Source organism: Nyctereutes procyonoides, unplaced genomic scaffold, assembly GCF_905146905.1.
Source record: "Nyctereutes procyonoides isolate TBG_1078 unplaced genomic scaffold, NYPRO_anot_genome, whole genome shotgun sequence".
NCBI lineage: Eukaryota > Metazoa > Chordata > Mammalia > Carnivora > Canidae > Nyctereutes > Nyctereutes procyonoides.
The window spans coordinates 28887201-28907160 of NW_026575140.1; the positions used below are offsets into that span (position 1 = coordinate 28887201).

The 19960-nt window shown below is 38.2% G+C and overlaps 1 protein-coding gene across 1 annotated transcript in view; it reads right to left on the reverse strand.

Annotated features, from left to right (window-relative positions):
• CAMTA1 (calmodulin binding transcription activator 1) overlaps nt 1-19960 on the reverse strand; it is a 1317854-nt gene that overhangs the window by 1269367 nt on the left and 28527 nt on the right. Inside the window, exons 4-5 of the mRNA XM_055306507.1 lie at nt 19745-19814; nt 14437-14555 (exon numbers count right to left, since the gene is read on the reverse strand). Coding sequence (XP_055162482.1) covers nt 14437-14555; nt 19745-19814 — 189 coding nt within the window. The remainder of the gene's footprint in view (nt 1-14436; nt 14556-19744; nt 19815-19960) is intronic.

The following is a 19960-nucleotide window of genomic DNA, read 5'->3' on the forward strand; positions in this document are numbered from 1 at the left end:
GTGGTGGGGTGAGGACCTTGTAGGAGCTGCTGACGAACATTCTGTCCACTGACCCAGGGGCATGCAGATGAGACATTGGTTATGTTCTACTTTATTGTAAATAACCATATTAATTCTTTTTCAGGTGTCTCCAACTCTATAAGCCAACTGTTGGTCTTGCTCCAGGTTCTTGGCTCAGGTAATCCACTCCACCTGACACCAGACTCAGCCTCTTCCTCAGAAGTTTTCCCTGAATCTCTGCACCTTCTTAGACCTGTGCTCTGTGCTTCTCTTGCACACTGAGCCATAATTCCTTTTCCTTCACAGGAAATCTCCCATCAAGAATCACTAACAACTGCAGGCAAATCGAACTCCAATAAAAAAAAAATACATTAAAAAAAAATTACTAACACTTGCAGCCCCTACACCCTCACCCATCCACCCTTCCCCCCACTCCAATAGGGGCCTCTGCACCCACCATGCCACTGAAACCACCCACCTGGGTTACTAAGAGCATCTAGGTGCCCAAATCTAATGGTGACCTCATCCTCATTTTCCTCCACTTCTCAGTAACCTCTGATTACCCCCTCTGTGATAGGACAATTAATGCCCCCACCCAAAGATAGCCACATCTTAATCCCCAGAACCTGGAAATAGGTTGTATTACATGGCAAAGTTGCAGGTGGAGTTAAGAATTAAGGCTGCTAATCAGCTGAGTTTAAAATAGATAAACCTGAGTTATCGGATGGAACCAATGTAATCATAAGAGCCCCTAAAACTGGAAGCAGGATACAAGAGAGGTCAGAAACAGAGAAAGGGGTGTGGCAATGGGAGATGGGTCAGAGACACGCTATGGTCTGATGATGGCTCTGAAGACGGAGCTATGTTGATTGCTCTAGAAGGTAGAACAGGCAAGGAAGGAAACAGATTCTTCTCTAGCACCTCCAGAACGGAGCACAGCCCTGCCCACACCATGATTTTAGCCCAGTGAGACCCGTGTCAGATAGCTGACCTACCAAACTCTAAGACAATAAATCTGTGCTGTTTTAAGATGCCAAGTTTGTGGTAATTTGTTACAGCAGCAAAAAGAAAACTGATACACCATCCTCCTTGAAAAACTTTTTTCTCTGGGCTTCCATCTCACACTTGTGTGGTTTACCACTACTCCTCGCTCTGCTGCCTCCTCCTGCTCCACTCAGGGCTTATCTCATCCCTTCTCTTAAATATCTTTTGCCCCCAGGGTGATCTCATCTATTCTAATGGCTCTCCAATTTAGATCTCCAGACAGGACCTCTCTCAGACTCCCAGACAGCTGCCTACTCGATGCTGCCACTTCAGTGTCTAACAGACATGGTAAAATCAATACATCCCAAAAGAGCACTCTTGATCCAGCCCCACCCTCCCTTCCCTCAGTCTTTTTGGTATGTTATAAGCACCAGCACCAAGGTTGTGGCTAAGGCCACAAATGAGGAATCCTTCTTAACTTCTTTCTACCGCCTATGTCCAGTCCCACGAGTCCTAACACCTCCAACTCCAAAGCATATCCCACTTTTCACCCTCACTCTTACGAAGATTGCCAGTTATTGCAACAGCCTCCTTGCTGGTCTCTCTGCTTCCCCTGCTGGCCACGGTGTGGCCAGAAAAAGACTTTGAAAAAAAAAAAAAAAAAAATTCCATATTATGTCACTCACTTCCTGAGAGCTTATCCTTCAATGTCTTACTGTTACTCTTAAAATAAAATTGCAAGTCTTGATGACTCCCAGACACTTTGAGAGCTAGCCCCTGCCTACCTTACCTATCTCACCTTCCAGATGTCCACTCTGCTCCAGCAAAAAAAATGTCTTTTTTATTGTTCCTCAAACCAAATACATTCCTACCTCAGGGCCTTTGTACTTGCTATTCCTTCTGCCTCAAGTGTTCTTCCCCTAGATCTCAAGCAGCTATCCCTCTTTCATCATTCAGATCTCAGCTCACTTCCTAAGAAAGTCAAACCATCCAACAAAAGGACTCACACCTCAGTGTCCTGTTCTATTTTCTTCTTAGCACTCTCTGAAATTCTTGTCTTTCCTTCTAAACTATAAACTCCATGAGAACAGGAACTTTCTATCTAGTATCCTCATTATCCTCAACCAGTACCTGGCACATACTAGGCCCTCAAAAATACTGGTAAGCATAACTGATAGCAGGAAATACAATGGAATACTAATGTGCAGTCAATAAACATGATGCTATGGATCACTGTCAAAAAAGCCCTAGGATATATACAACATATTAAGAAAAAAACATTACAAAACTACATACAGAATAAACCTATTCTGAGTTAATAAAATACACAGACACATCACCACAGAAAAATGTCTGAAGAGGTATCTATCAAAAAGTCAACTTTTTCTTTCTCATGGCAGACTTTGGGGTGATTTGGCCACCTTTCTACCTATGCTGAACTGTGTGAATTAGGGGCAAGGGAGTGGCGCTGGGAGGGTCTTCCCTCTCCCTGGTTTCATTTCCCACATGGCAAGAGCTCCTCCACAACGAGAGTCTTGGCTTCCTGATTCACACTCCTTCCTGTTCCTGCCCTGGACAGGGGTGACTTACTTATCTGACTGCTGAGTTTGAGATAAGAACTGAGTTCCTGCCTCAACCCTTGTTTTCATGGATTTGGGAACCCGAATGCTCATGGGGAGCACACACTCTGCTCTTCTCCACATCACAACTTTTTCAGGGGTACCTCCCATGGATCTGTTTGTCACTACTAATGATTTTTACTAACCTAGACTGTAGAATTTAGAGACAAAGTATTAGCAGCACACTTGAGTAGCAAACCTAAACCGCATCCGTTGGTCACTAAACACCATGTGCCAGGTACTGTTTTAAACTCTTCAGATCTGGGATGCCTGGCTGGCTCAGCGGTTGAGCACCTGCCTTTGGCCCAGGGTCTGATCCTGGAGACCCGGATCAAGTCCCACATCGGGCTCCCTGCATGGAGCCTGCTTCTCTCTCTGCCTGTGTCTCTGCCTCTCTGTGTGTGTGTGTCCCTTATGAATAAATAAATAAATAAAATCTAAAAAAAATTTTTTAAATAAATAAATAAACTCTTCAGATCTATCAGTAAACAGAGGAGATGAAGACCCCAGTCCACCCAGACCTCACAGTCCAACAGGAGCAGCCAGACAATACACATTAAACAAAGTGAATTATACAGTATATTAGATGATGTTACATGCTAATTCTAAAACACTTACATCTCACCATCCTCATTTATAAAATAAGAAATACATAATCACCCCACAGCAGGCTCTCTGAATTGCTTGAGGAATGGACTGTTAAAAATTAGTGGAAAATACATAAAAATTTTGATTAATAATGATTAAAGAAAGCATCTAACAAAACTGATTCTTAAATAAAACAATTAGAGTTAGGAAGCTTAAATGTTCAACAATACAAAAATAAAATATAACCCTAGCATGCACATTAACAACTGTCTTCTGATGCCAGGAAAGGGGTGTCTGTCACTACATGGTTTAAAGACAGGAAAAATAGAAATGACTCTACTCTGACCTCAATTTTATAGATTCTGCTTAATTTCAAGCTATTTTAATGTATCCTTTCTCAGAAACAGGAAGCAAATGGCATTGTCCCTCTTTCTCTCCAATCTTTAACTTTTTAAAAAGGTAAATATACTTAAGTGTTTTCTCTCCTTCTCTTTCTGAAGAAAGTGGTTTTTGCAGCTCTTTCTAAATAAGAACTCAGCTTCCAACAGGATAGCCTTCTTCTTGGCCAGCTTCTCTGAATAGGCCCTGTCCCCTACACCCAGAAAACGGAGAAGGTGTGGCCTTTCCCACTTTGTCCTTGACCTTCTGTGTTGGGACTTTCCCCCTTCCCTGAAATGCTCTCCACCCTTTCTTTAAAAGGGAACTACTTTTAGGCATGAGTTATATACAGACTGATGGTCCCTCTTTTTTCAAAAGGCTTTTGGTCACTGAAGACCCACTACATACCAAGCAATGTTTTTAAGTGCTTTGGATGCATCAGTAAACAGAGCAGATGTTTGCACTGCAAATGTTAGGCCTTCTGAAAAATCCTAGAACTAAAAAGCAGTTGTAGAAAAGTCTATCACCTTCCTATATACCAGTAATGAACAAGTGGAATTTGAATTTTAAAACACACTATTAGCAAAAAAAAAAAAAAAAAAAAGAAATAACTAGGCATAAATCTAACAATATGTACACGATCTTTATGAGACAAACTACAAAACTCTGATGAAAGAAATCAAAGAATTATGTAAATAAATGGAGAGATATTCCATGTTCACAGACAGGGAGACTTAATATTGTCAAGACGTCAGTTCTTATCAACTTAATCTATAGATCCAATGTAATCCCAACCTAAATCTCCGCAAGTTATTTTGCAGGTAGCACAAATAACAAAATGATTCTAAAGTTTACACAGAAAGGCAAAAGACCCAGAATAGCCAAGTCAATACTGAATGACAAGAACAAAGTCAGAGGAATGACACTACCAAACTTCAAGACTTACCATAACGCTACATTAATGAAGACAGTATGGTACTATCGAAACAGACAAATAAATCAATGGAACAGAAGAAAAAGCCCAGAAATAGACCCACATAAATACAGTCAACTCATCTTTGACAAAGGAGCAAAGGCAATACAATGGAGCAAAGACAGTCTTTCCAACAAATGGTGTTGGAAGAACTGCACATCCACAGATCAAAAAAGAAAAAAAAGAATCTAGACCTATATCTTCACAAAAAAATCAAGTAAAATTGGATGCAGACCTAAACATAAAATGCAAAACTATAAAACCCCTGGAAGATAACACAGGAGAAAACCTAGCTAACCTGTGTAGCATTACTACAGCAAAGGCAGGATCCATGAAAGAAGTAACTGATAAGCTGGACTTAATAAAAATTAAAAACCTCTACTTTGAAAAAAAAAGTCAAGAGAATGACTGGGAGAAAATACTCGCAAAAGCACATCTCATAAAAGACTGTTGTCCAAAGTACACAAAGAACTCTTAACACTCAACAATAAGAAAACAACCTGATTAAATGGGCCAAAGACTTTAACAGACCAAAGAGATACAGATGGCAAACGAGCATATGAAAAGATGCTCCATATATGTGTCTTCAGGAAAATTAAAACAATGAAATACCACTACCTACCTATTAGAACAGCCAAAACCTAGAACACCAACACCACCAAATGCTAGGAGCATGTGGAGCAATAGGGACTCTCACTGTTGCTGGCAGCAGTACCAACAGTACAGACACTCTTAAAGAACAGTTTAATAGTTTCTTATAAAACTAATCCTACTCTTACCATATGATCCAGCAATCGCATTCCTTGGTATTTACCTAAAGAGGTGAAAACATCTCCACACAAAATTCCTGCACACAGACGTTTATATCAGCTTTATTTAATATTGCCAAAACTTGGAAGCTACCAAAAGTCCTTCAGTAGATGAACAGACAAACAGCATGGTCCATCTAGACAGTAAAGTATTAGTCATCACTAAAAAGAGATGAGCTAGCAAGCCATGAAAAGACATCTTAACACCAAGAGTGAATCATAATATAAATTAGGGACTCTGGGTGATGATAATGTGTCAATGTAGGTTCGTCAATTGTAACAGAGGTACCACTCTGGTGGGGGGGGAGGAGCATTGATAATTGGGGAGGCTATGCATGTTTGGAGGCAGGGGTTGTAAAGGAACTCTCTGTACCTTCCTCTCAATTTGCTATGAACCTGAAGCTGCTCTAAAAAAAAAATTAAACTTTAATTAAAAAAAAAAAAAGGTAAACAGAAAAAGTAGAATGTGTGACCTACACCCAAGTGCTCTTATTGCAGCATCTGTGGAGGCCAATCCCTCAGCCACACGCTCCCTCTGACTTCTGGCACAAAGGACTCTACTTTCTAGCCCAGGTCAAGCTACTTTTCAGCTTCCTGTTTTCTCAGACTTGGAACCTTCTCTTTTTTTTTCCCATAAACTCCTCTGCAATCACAGAAAAATGAACTCAAGGCAAAATGAAGCTTGCCTTAGAATTCCACCCCGGTTCTACTACAGCTGCCCCACCTGGTTGCATGCACATGTATACGTACACACGCACACATCTGTTCAATCTTGTCCAATTCCCCAGAGCCCCAGCAAATGTAAACAACAGGTTCTTTCGGCTCTACATTGATTTCAACTCTACACCCTTGACCAGACCAGAGAACACACAAGCATGGAAGCATACGAGAAAGCCTCATGAAATCCATACGTCCTGCCCATAATATTCTCCCTTACAGAGAAAACACTCTCCCAAACACAAATTTATCTTCATCACATCCACCCCAGCCCATCTGTAGTTTCTCAGACATCTAGAAAGGATTCTTTTGTTTTCTTCTTCATTTTTTTCCAGCTTTCTAAAAAGCATTAACACTGGAAAACTTAAGATTATATTTTAGGAACTTCTCTTAAAATCTTCAACAGAACTTCATCATCACCAAGATAACAGAATTTATCATTAGAAACATTTGGAAGGTAGTATTAAAAAGACTGGAAGGTGGGCAGGCAAGTACATAGGTAAGTAGGTACACTATGACATTCAGCTTTGGGGTTCTGCTATTTTCAGCTATTTGGGCAAAAAGGAGACGAAAAAAAAAGGGGGAGGTGGAGATGATCCTTCATGCCACCTCTTCAAAATAAGGTCACAAAAATTAGAATAAGCCTGCACCTACCACTATCGCCATCTGTACTTTAAAAGGGCTTCCTATATAAGACATTATTAACCAAGCCCAGAGAGATGGAAAACCTGAGCTGTTGGGGTGATAAAAGTGTTCCAGAATTACATGGTAGTGATGGCTGCACAACTATGTGTAGACTATGCTAAAAAACCACTGAATCATACACTTTAAAAATAAAGGATGATTAACAGCAAAAAATAAATAAATAAACACATACACCAATTGGCCCCAAGCCTGCCCTGAGTGTCCGACTGCAAACAACAGTGCAAAAGCAACAAGAGATTTGGCCTCCAAAACTGGAGAACGCGGCTCACGGCATAGAGTCACTTGGCACAATCATCTTATCTCTAAGGGTCACTTAGCACGATCACCCAAAACTCCAAAGAGGCCCAGACTGTGGCTAACCTGGCACTCAGCTGACTGGTGGCAGAGCCACAACTAGATAGAACCAATCCCTGATTGCCAGTTGTGTATCCCTTCCAGGAGATCAGTGGTCCTTGAGTTCACTATGGAAATTTTCATTTTATATCTTAATTTATAACCTGAAAAAATAAAACCCATAACCAATTCTTCTAACACAGAGATCCGCTGCTCAAGTCTGTGATCTGAGATTACAACACCTGGGTAGCCATTTAAGTTCTCAGGCTAATGAGAAAATCCAGAAGTGAACTTCAGACTAAATCATATATTTGTTCCAAGGCCTAACAATGGACTTAGAGAAATGCCTGCTGAGCCAAAATCAGTTTCTAAATAGTTCAATGGGGAGAGGCGTGGGATCACTGCCACATGCCAAATTCTAAGGATCCTGCCTGAGTACAGTCACTATCACATTCGTGTTGCAAGAGACAAGTTAGTTTTGGCAAAACATCATCCATCACATTGAACTAATGCTGTTAATATAAATTTTATTTGTTTTCTAGTCATTTTTATGTAACATATATATGTGTGTGTGAGTTTTATAACTGAATAAGAACTCCAAAAGCTCAGAAATTTATACTGAGGGGTTTTTTTTGTATTTTTACACATTTCATTCTTGCAACAAATATTTACTGAACACTGACTATGGGCCAAGTATTCTTCTAAGTGCTATATTCTGAAATAATACCACATAATAAGAATCACCGGGGTCAAAACTGAGGCAGGTCCACAGGAATTTTCTTCCTTTAAGGAAAATTTTCCTTAACATCTTATTCAAATGTTAAAACATTACTCTACTCTCTGCAAGTAAGATCTGCTTCTCCTGCCATTTCTCAGAGCTAAACCTGCCTGTCTCGACCTCTCCTCATCTGTCTCCCCCCAACAGGTGGGGAACTACATTTACCCCCAGCATTTCAATACATCCAATCTGCCTCTGCTACCACCAATGCTAAACTGATACCACAGGCTGTCTGATAGACAGGTGTATGCTCATTTAGATTTAGTATCCATTCACCTGACCTCATACTACTAAGTTAAACAGAGGAATTACAGTTAACCCAACTGCTACAAAATGATCACATTTAATTTGAAATTTGGTACCATAGATCATATTCAAAAATCAAATGGCATTCCTCTTAAAACTTGACTCTCTGTGGTACTATTCATATCTGCACTTTCCTATTTGCAATTAAACAGGAGAGCCCCACCTGGACACAGAGAATAACTTGAGACCAAACTGTTAGCACTGCCAAAAGCTACACAGAACAAAGGCCAACCTCAGGGTTAACTAGCCTTCTGAGTCATCAAGACCAAATACCTCACTCACTTCATAATGCTAATATTTTTCTGTTTAGATTGCATAATGGAAGTCTGAAGAGTGCTAAATGATCCCCCTCAAAATGTTGGTCTATATTTCAAAAAGATAACTTATTAAATATACTAGAAAAACCAATCACTGAAAAAATTACAGCCCTTAAAACTATGACTCTAAGGTTTAACAAGAGAAAAATTAAAAACACAAAAAACACTAAAGAATATATGCCTACACACATACACACACACACACAAAATGACTAAAATTTTGAGAAGGTGGCTTCTTATTAAAACAACTGAAATGAAATATTAATTTCATAAATCTCACAGTCTTAAAGTCTATTTTTCTTACCTGAATATAAAAAAATTAAGGGAAAAAAAAAGTACTTAAGATTTAAAAAGGTAATTCTTTCCCTATAAAAAGCATTACACTTAGGGTTTTTTCCTCCAGGTTCTTTGGCATGACTTAGAATGTACCAGTGGATAGCTACATGTGCTCTACACAGACATTTTTACCATTAAAAAAGATGCATTTAATATGAAAAACTCTAAAGCTATCATCAATTGAAAACGTCTGATGCAACTTTTTTAAAGATCAGTACAAACTAGAATTCTATTTTGTTTATTTACTCTAGAGAAACTTTGTATTAGAGGAAAAACAAAAACAAAGAGCATTAATAGTGCAAAAACAGTAGCACACAAAAGTGATTTGAACATTTAAGGAGAATATTTTCATTACAAAAGGTTTGTTGGTGTATTAGTTTGGCTTTGGAAGAATGCCATCTGAAATCCAGATCCAGCAACTGGGGGAATGCAGTAGTTGTATTTTAAGTCAAACAGCTAATTAATGACTAAACAAAAGAATTTCAGTCTGGACAACATACATGGAGTACTAATATGTGTAATTATGAATAGTCATTTGTGCAATCAGAAAGTTGCATTAGCATAATTATTTCTGGCTCTGGGCCTTAAAAATATTAACTTAAAATGCAGAAACCTTATAATAGTTCACCTAATAAAGATGTGAATGCCAAACTGATTATGGAATAAGAGCTGGTTCTTTAACAATTTTGCTCTGTTTAATACATTGTTTCTCCCCTACACTGGATATAAAAATCAAGCCCAACCCTCAAGTAATGCACAGGTTCAAAATTTTTACTTTTAATATTTTTTTCATCATCCAGAGCCTACATATTAATATTCATTAAGAATCAAAACTACGGGATCCCTGGGTGGCACAGCGGTTTAGCACCTGCCTTTAGCCCAGGGCACAATCCTGGAGACCCAGGATCGAATCCCACGTCGGGCTCCCAGTGCATGGAGCCTGCTTCTCCCTCTTTCTCCCTCTGCCCCTGTCTCTGCCTCTCTCTCTCTCTCTCTGTGTGACTATCATAAATAAATAAAAAATAAAAAATAAAAAGAATCAAAACTACTTCCCTAAGAAATGAGTGCTTTTTTCTTCCTTTTTGTAAGTAGGCTCCACACCCAGTAGTGGGACCCAATGTGGGGGCTTGAATTCCCAACCCTGAGATGAAGACCTGAGCTGAGATCAAGAGTCAAACACTTAACTGAGCCACCCAGGCACCCCGAAATAGGTGCTACTTTAAAAAAAAAAAAAAAAAACTTCATGTAAAAATACATTAAGTTAAAAAAAATACATTGTTTATGTATAATACCAGAAGATCTAAATAAATAAAGAAGCAAAAAAATTCTATAAAACAAAAGGATTAGAAGTCACTAAACAGCTACAAGATCTTGAGAAAGTCTGTTTGAAAGTATTCTTCAGGACAGAACTGGAGAGAGAATGAGCTCTGAAATCAGGCTACAAGGTTAGAGTCCAAAGTCCACCACTCTTGGGCTACCATATTATTTAACATCTCTGTGGCTCAGATCTCCTCATTGATACCATAAGGAAAATCACATCTGCCTCATAAGATGAATTTAAGGAGTAAATGTGATTATTCACATCAAGGACCCACCAGTGTCTCACACACAGTACATCCTCAGTCAATGCTGGCTGCGATAATTACTGCCACCATCATCATCACCCAACTTTATCACCTGCAAGAACATGGGTGAAGGCTTTGTGTGGCTGAGAAAGCATAATCCAAAATGGATTTGTTTCTAGACACTACATTTATTTTGCACTTGCAAATAACATTTAAGAAGGGCAGGAGATTTTACCTATCCCAATGCATTAAGAAAGGTTCCTTAGCTGGGCCCTAAGACCTCCTTATCTCCCGGTAGTCTTCCTTTTTAGTGACTTTCAGTTTCACCAAATATTTGCATATGAACCCACAATACCAATCCTGTGTTAACTCTTTTTATTTTTATTTTTTTAAAGATTTTATTTATTTATTCATGATAGACACAGAGAGAGAGAGGCAGAGACACAGGCAGAGGGAGAAGGAGGCTCCATGCAGGGAGCCTGACGTGGGACTTGATCCTGGGACTCCAGGATCATGCCCTGGGCCAAAGGGGCAGGCGCCAAACCGCTGAGCCACCCAGGGATCCCCTGTGTTAACTCTTTTTAATCCAAAATTAAATGACAGATTGGATTTGCCAAGTACACCAATGTGGTTAAGAGTTACGGGTCTGGGCAGCCCCGGTGGCCCAGCGGTTTAGCGCCGCCTGCAGCCTAGGGTGTGATCCTGGAGACCCTGGATCGAGTCCCACTGCCTCTCTTTCTGTGTGTGTCTCTATGAATAAATAAATAAATAATCTTTTAAAAAAAAATTAAAAAAAAAAAAGAGTTACGGGTCTTTGATTAAAAGCCAAGACAATGTTACAACAGAATGAACGTTCCCAAGAATTAGTAAACAACGTACAAGAAATTAAGCTTAGAGACAGGCCCTAACAAGTGTGCTATCTTGACCAAATTAGTTAACCACTTTTTACCACTACACACTCATCACTAAAAGGAAATAATACTGCATATCTTGTAACGTTATCGAAAGGCTCAGAAGTAATTATACACAGTGCCCAGCCACTAGCAAGGAACAGGGCCTCGATAAATGGCAAGACCTGAATGGGCACAATCTCACTCTCCACCTCTTAAGAAATACACTGTAAAAAAGCTAGGTTTTCTCAAATAATCACAAATATTACACTACAGGTCTCAGTAAAGGAAGTTCTCAAAAGTATGGAGGAGTCACATGATAGATATTCCAGAGCTAAGCTGAACACATCCAGCAGAGAGTGAGCATGGGAGACAGAGACAGAGGCAACTCCAGTCACCAGTCTGCTCTGTGGACATATGCTACAGAGTGACACGGAAAATGGGACTCAGATGTGCTCTCTGCTGCTCTCCCCCACCTCACACCCCTCCTAGGGAGAGCACCTTGTCCCAGGGAAGGGGGATCTAAAGCAGTTTATGTACAACACTGCTCCTAAATACAAGCCGACGACTACATTTTGGTCTTCCACCAAAACACAGCAATCTATTCCAACCCCAGCAGGAGACAGGCCCTTACTAATGGCAGTGTGGCTACACTTAGCCTTCTGAGCAATTCAAGAGACCTCATGGGCATTCTGCCTAAGCATGACTCTGCCATGAGTGGGACCAAGGGCCCCAGTGAGACGAGTCCACAGAAGTTCGCTTCCTTCAGGCTTGTGTCTGTGTGCGGGGAAATGTGGGGAAATGCCAATACCCACTAGATCAAAGGAGGAGCTGCTTCAACAGAAGCACTGATTGTTTGGTTCCTCCTGTTATCCAAGCCAGTTTAAAAAAAAAAAAAAAAAGACAGGTTACCATCACTGCATAATACTCTAAAGAATTAAGGACTCCTAAGTCTTCAGCTGTCACCAAGATTCCCCTATTTTTTCTTAAAGCCAAAAATAAACAAGAGAGCAAGCCCATGTCCTCTACATTGAAATGAAATATGGGCCAACTTTTAAATTCAGTTCTCTCCTAAGAGTTTTTGTCAGTGTGCAGCTGACAAATTACTGAGAGAACAGGTCACGTGGAAAAGGGTGTGAGCCTTGGCCCCTGCTGGCCGAGCCACCCCTCCTGCCTCCCACCACCCACAGGAACATACTTCGTTCACTGAAGTTTCCAGCAGCAGTGGCAGCTAGCACCCAACAATCCATGTGTCTCAGAGCCCCCAGTTTCATGTTTCACCAGACAGAGAGAGGGCTGCAGTCTCCTCCCTGGACAGGGACTTTCATTAACACTGCGACCTAAACCAGTGATCTCCGAGGAATTCTGCAGCCCAGGGTCCTAGAAGTACAAAACAGCTCCATATTTCCCTTTTAATCTCATCCTCTAGAAAAATTCTTTATTAGGTGTTTTATAATGTTCCTGAACTATAAGTGGAACGTGTCAAAACCAGAGGTAAATACATGAAAGGTGAAGTCCTGTGCAAGGATCTGAACAGTCTACCAACTGAGCTTCAGATACTGTGACTCAGGCCTCAGAAGACCCTAAAGACCACAAATTTTAATTAAGCACTTGCTGGTTTCAAATATAATTTCAAGTCATAAGTAAATATAAACTGCCAACTTCACATAAAACATAATATTGAAAAAAATATATACCAATCACGTGCTTTGTTTCATTTATAAATAAACTGGAACTACTGTATAATAGTAAGGTAGCAGATCCATGTTTCAGAGAATAGTAAGAAACATACTGAGTTTTTAAGTAATTCATGACCTAGTTATGACCTACCAAATGGCTCCCAAATCATATTATTTTGCTGATAGAGTAATGGTCTATGATTAAAACTAATTTTCAGCATATTTACTTTGTTTTCATGTTTAAAATAATCAATGACTGATTAGAACAACAGGCCTCTACACTAGCTAATGTTCATCAACATAACAATATTCTGTCTAAGGGGGCAATATAATTTATGCAAATAACCAAAATATACATACCTTAAAAAGAAATATGAAATCAGTTGAGACAACGTATCAAAGCTATGAGGGTCTAAGGAGGATTTAAATCTGTAAACTAGGATTAAAGTGGAGAGACTTTCACCCATATAACCTCTTAAAACTCAAAATAAAAGCACTCTAGGTCAAGAAGTTAAAACAAAATCACCTTAGAAAGATAAGGGTAATAAGCAGGCAGCACTATTGCCTCCTTGTGTCTTTCAACAAAACTGAAGGCCCGATTTAGAGCAGGGTGTTATATTTAAACAGCAACACAAACTGCCTTACACCAACTTTGGAAAACCAGTAATCACAATCAATTGAAGTCAAGGAATATTAAGTCCCAGATTGATGGAGCATACCGAGTTCTCATCACCACACTAAATGAGCATTACCCTAAATGGAAATATTCAGAATTCAAAATTAAAAAGATGACAAAGCAAACCACCCTTAATATTAAGACTCCCAGACTAAGATTTACCAAAAACAAGAAACATCATCCAAGAAGATACTTTCATTCATTCTACTTTACCAATCTTCTAATTGGATGCCAAATATACAATCTACCATACAGCCTCCATTCTTAATTTAAAAAACTCCTATCATTAAGGTAAACCCATCAATTCTCCATGCAATTTCTTTTCATCACAGAAGACTGAAAGCTGTTTTGCTAATAAGAAGCCTACCCTCACCAACTCTACAGAAACTTCACACTGTCAAGACGCTGCATGTTCTGTGGAACACTGGGGCTGTCTCTTTATTAATTCATGACAACATAGGAACTAGCGTTTATCTGAGATGCAGGCAGAGTTAACCACCAAATGCAAGACGCTAAAATGCAAGAGAATACAAGTATAGTAACTCATGCTATCTTAGTAAGTCAGCGTGCACATTTTATATTTTCCAACACCGGCCAAGCAGATTAGAGATAGTTCAAGAAACGTTGGTTTCTGTTAAACCCAGATTAAATATTCTTCTCATTTACAATCCCCTAGTTCAATATTTTGATTTTAAAACTAATAAAAAGTAGTGTACTGTGCTAAATGACCTCACAACTTTGCCCTTAAAATAATTATACCCCTAAAAATAGAAATTTATCTACCTCATTAGTGTTCCAACGGTGCCTCTCTTTGGGTAAACTTGAACATTTCGGCAGACATTCAAGCAGCTTTTTCGGTAAAAAGATTTTTACATGACTACTATTGCTGTTCCCATGATCATCTATAAAGAAGAAAACAATAGATTCAGAGAAAATAATAGAGGAAAATCTCCTTTTAAGTATACTGGCAAGGTCAGAAACGGCAGCTTAGGCTGGTCACGGTGAGACCAAGAGAGCCATTCCTCTTGGTCAACAGAGCTCATTTACACACTGATCAGACAGGTGGCAGCAGGAATCTGGTCAAGAGGCTCTAAAGTAAGATCGAGCTTTTGCTCCATGACAAGCGAGTGAACAGGGAATATCCCAGCAGCTGCCCATAAACAGAACATTACTTTTCAAAGTTCTCCCACCAGGTTTCCATGAAGTACATCCAAATTGCAACAGGATTTAACCTCACAAAACCCAGAAATCTTCTATTAACCAGTTGAAAAAGGTTTTTAGGGAAGAGGAATTATAATAAAATATGACTTTTTTATTCATAAACTAATACTACTACATCCCCAAGAATACAAATGAGACTTACCCTTCAAAAGCAAATTACAAATCTTAGAAATACAAAGAATTTAAACCTGCAGTTAGCTACCTAGGTAAATAGAAAGGCTGGTCCTTCTAGCCTACATCTAAAAACATATCATTTTAATTAACTTGATTTACATATATACATATCTATTTCATTAATGTCTTTCATCAAAATGTAACTCTTCTAAATTAATGAAGAAAAGTTCATTACTTTCAGACAAGATGGCATGTCTCCCAGATATAATGTTTCCCAGACACCTTGTAGAAGAGATCATTCATTTCCTTTATGTATTATTTCATTCATTCATAGACTGTTTCTTGTTTCATTCCCATAACAAAGTCTCTTTGCCTGGCTCAAAATCTCTTGCCAGTTTTGGCACATTTAGGTCCACGTTTTGAATTACCCAGTCCAAGTTTTTTTTGTTTTTTTTTTTTTCTAATGCTAAAAGGAAGCCCCAATATCCAGAGTGCAATGCATAATCAGATACTAGGAGCAAGAAAATACTAAAGACTGAATTTGCTCCAGAAAATCATAGTTAAAATAACTTACTCTGATATTAAAAGGTATAATCAAAACACTGAACTCCAAATCAAGAATCCAAGATTCTGACCCAGTTCTGCTACTTTATAATTGTGTGACCTTGGGTAAGTTACTTAATATTCTCAGTTTTCTAAATCAAGGAGAATTAAGCAATCACCAATTCTCCTCCAGGCATAAATCCCTATGAAATTTACTGCCATTCAATAAATTTAAATGCCTTACAATTAAAGAACCTTATAGAGGCATACAGGAATTAGTTAATAATATTAAAACTGAAATACAACAATATATCTTTCTAGTCATTTACTGTAATTTTGTTTAGCAGAGCCTATTTTTTGAACATGTGAAAACATAAAATAATGAAAAATTTTCTACAATTACAACAAAATCCTCTCCAGACATGCTTCATCTGATTAACACATTTCTTCTCAAGGAAAAGATCTTAACAGAAAAATATTGGGCACAGAAATAAAGCCTAAAAAATTTACTACATCATGTGGAAATATTTTAAAGGGAGGAACTTAAGAGAATTTTAGTGTACTAAATCTTTTTTGGTCCATGAACTACACAACCAATTGAATTATAATGCCCAATCCTCTATTTCTGTAAGCAGTATAAAAACTTAACTGTTTTTAAGAATCTAAAATTTTTAATAGCAAACTAAAATTAAACTTTTTAAAAATCTTGCTGTGAAACCAGGAAACAAAGTGTTCAACTAAGAGAATGTTCATAGAAAGTTCTGTATTAATTACCCTCTATAAAACCAGTGTAATGTTATGTGCTTATGCATGCTCCCTGCACTTCATCCTCCCAAGGGAGGCACCATGGGCCATAAAACTTTAAAGCGCAGAATACCAAATCACATGAGACTTTACCTCCCTTCTCTCTTCCCCTAAAGAGATTTTATTCTCTTCTCTTTTTTTTTAAATCTCCCATGATGTGTACAATTCTGAAAGTAGAGGTGAAATTCTAAAATGTATACTCAATTCAAATAGTCACCATTTACAGGATGCCTTTTATGAAAACAGTATTACACTAGGTTCTCAATCAATAGGCTTACTATGAACTATGTATGACTAGTCATAGCTCTGAGAAAATTATTAAAGTGTAATTTTGAACAATAATGAATAGACGATTAAACCCCAGCTTCTATTTTTATGTTTATGATCACAACCTGATATTAATTATCTGTTCTTTTAAGCCTCCTTGAGGGACCCAGGTGTCCTGTGGCTATAAAACATAGTTGTGTGTGTATACTCCTACATATGTGTATACACACGAACACATGGATAGACATGTGTACTCCTGCCTGTGTGTCCATATGTGTACATGCACACACATGTGTGCATGCACCCACATGTGCATGCACGTGGAGATAGAGAAAGGTACTCAACAGCACAACTAACTGCCACCAAAAAGGCTCTGTCTTCCACTCTGATACCAAATCAGGCAGTGGTGAATCGGTCCAAAGGCTTTTATAAAGAGGGAAAGGAGAATGGCTGTGTAAAGCACTGTCTCAATCAAGATTCCAAATATAGTACTTTATGGGGATGTGCAGCCATGGGTCCAAAAGGAAGAGGAGTATGACAGGCCAATGGGTTCCCCTTAATCAGTTTTTAAACTGTGCTATATCTAGAATTTTAGGTTCATGCTGAATATAAATTGGATGTTTTTTAGAAACATTAACAATGGGTAAATTTTCCCACTGTGCATTATGAAGATGGCAATTTTAATACCAGAGAAAGAATATTAGGAACTCAAACAGGCAGAATCTCACAACTTGTATTTTCAAATTTCAGTTTTTCCAGTTACAGTGTGATGGGAGAACAACTCTACCTTCACACTGGAAAAGAACTGCTCACATGGCCATACTCTACAAAACTCTGGTTTTTTTATTAAAAGCTGCTTTTTCATTGTTATTGGAATAACTATAAATGATATAATAATTAGATAAATTCATGTGCCAGTTTTTAAATGTTCGTCTCAGTACTAACACTATTAACAGTATCTTGAGTTGCCAGTGAAAGTAAAGTATGTACTGGTTTCAACTGCATCTCAGCATTTAATCCAAATAGTTAAACTCTGATACTACAACATGGAAGTGTCAACCAAAGACAGTAAAACATTTCATTATCTGGCAAAATATGCGTGTATGATATATAACTTTGCAAAATAGTTTTCTAACCTACTTCACAATAAAAATAACTAGTGAAGCTCTTGAAATTGACAGATGATGTGCTTGGCTGACAGCTATAATTCTAGAGAATGTACCATCCTTTCCAGACAACCTTCAAATATTTTCCAAACAATAATTTTAGAAACATAGTACAATTTAACAGAAGCTCTCTAAAACGTGCAAAAAATGCTCATTTGCTTAATTAGGCAAAAAGTAAAATTCTTGTTTTCATGTGTTATTTCCGAAAACTCACATGACCAAATCCTTCATTTAAATCCAAAAAAATGTGTTCAAACCCTCTCCTTGGAACACACTATTGACTTCTATAAGGAAAATTATAACTATATTAACTGTAACCTGGAATTGATAACATCCATTTTATTTTGATTTATAATTAACAAAAATTAAATAATTTTTGTTCCATGAAATGGGACACCTGGGTGGCTCAACAGATGAGTGTCTGCCTTCAGCTCAGGGGGTAATCCTGGGATCCGAGATCGAGTCCTGCACCAGGCTCCTCTCCCTCTGCCTATGTCTCTGCCTCTCTGTGTGTGTATGTCTCTCTCGAATAAATAAATAAATAAATCTTAAAAAAAAAATTTGGGGGCTCCATGAATAATTATGAACACTGTTATTCAATCAAGTCGATTATGATTAATCTCTCAACCTCTAGACCAAACTGTTTAAAATAAGTTGGTATAACAGTGTATCCAATTGCCAAATCTTATTAGGAATATATTTGATCAACAACTTGGAGTGGTAAAATTAAAAGGAAGCTCTACAATTTTTCTGTTCAGCTCTAATTATTATGTGCTTAGATTTAATTAGTAGGATAGGAACTGATTCAGGAAAACATAAGCACATATTGTTATATTCAAGTCAGCACAGCACTCACAGCAGCAAATACCGCCATCAGTAACCTAAGACCTTCAAATCACTAGGAATCCAAAATAAATATTAATTAAGCAACAATGTGCTTAATTATGTGCCAAGCATCAGTATGCTATCTCTCTAAAAGAAATTCTCCAAAATGAATTACTCAATTGTAATTATCTAAAAGACTTTTTTGAAGTTGAAAAAAACTAAAATATAATGGTTTTTTTTTCCATAGGAAACATAACTAGTTCTGCTACTTAACAAGCCTTTTCCTCTCCTTAGAGTCTGTGATCGTCAAATCTCACCCTGTCTTTTTAGGTGGCCCACGTTTATCCTCTCCCTGTCAATCATACCACCAAATCTCTAGTCCGGCTTTAAGTCAACTCCTAACTCAGGTTCAATAAGCTTCTCACTATTTAGTTTCATTTACATTTTCAATTTTAAAATATGCAAGTAGAGGCAGATAAAGTGGGAACACAGAAGGTATGCAATCAATTGCTTCAATTTGGATTTAGGGGTATCCTCTCCTGCTTCATTCCATTCAATTTCAATTTGAGCAGCACATGATCAAGTAAACTTATTTTCTACTATTTACTAGGAAGTAAACATTTGTGGGGACTCTACATCAGGCATCCAGAAAGAGATTTTACATTGCGTTCTCTCATTTAATTTTCACAATTACCCATCAGGGCATAATTACCCCCACTTTACAGATGAAGAACCTGAGATTCGGATTAACTTGCCCAGGAGCCGCAGCTAGTGACTCAAATGGGATTCAAACATGACCTGTGGTTTTTCCCACAATACCACATGGCTCCTACTCAAAGTCCCAGGAATTGGATACAAGAATTATAGAATTATTGTATTAGTATCTAACTAATTTGCAGAGTGCTTTGAATTTCCCATGTGATTAAACCCTTTGCCTTTTTGAACCCTCACAAAAACTTGACGAAGGGAGTAGTATTTTGCTACCCCCCGAAGAATTAAGTAACTCATCTAAGATCACACAGCAAGTTAAAGGCAGAACCCAGATCCCCTAAGGCCTGGTCACAGGCTATTTCCACTGCACTACGATGATGGAATTACTCTCACTGCCAAGCCCACCCCTTCCTGTAAGTCAAAAGCTTTTCGAATCCTACCTTCTAGAGGTGGCACGGTGTTGAGAACACAGTAGGTGCTAGTTCCGCAGAATACACTTTGGGAAACGCTCTAAGGAAACAGAAAATAAAATGTAAAACTAATCTTTGAAAAAGATATATACTGGCTCTTCTGTGATATTCCTGCCAAAGATGCAAAACCTGAATCTAATCATGAAGAAACATCAGACAAATCCAAATTGAGGAACATTCCACAAA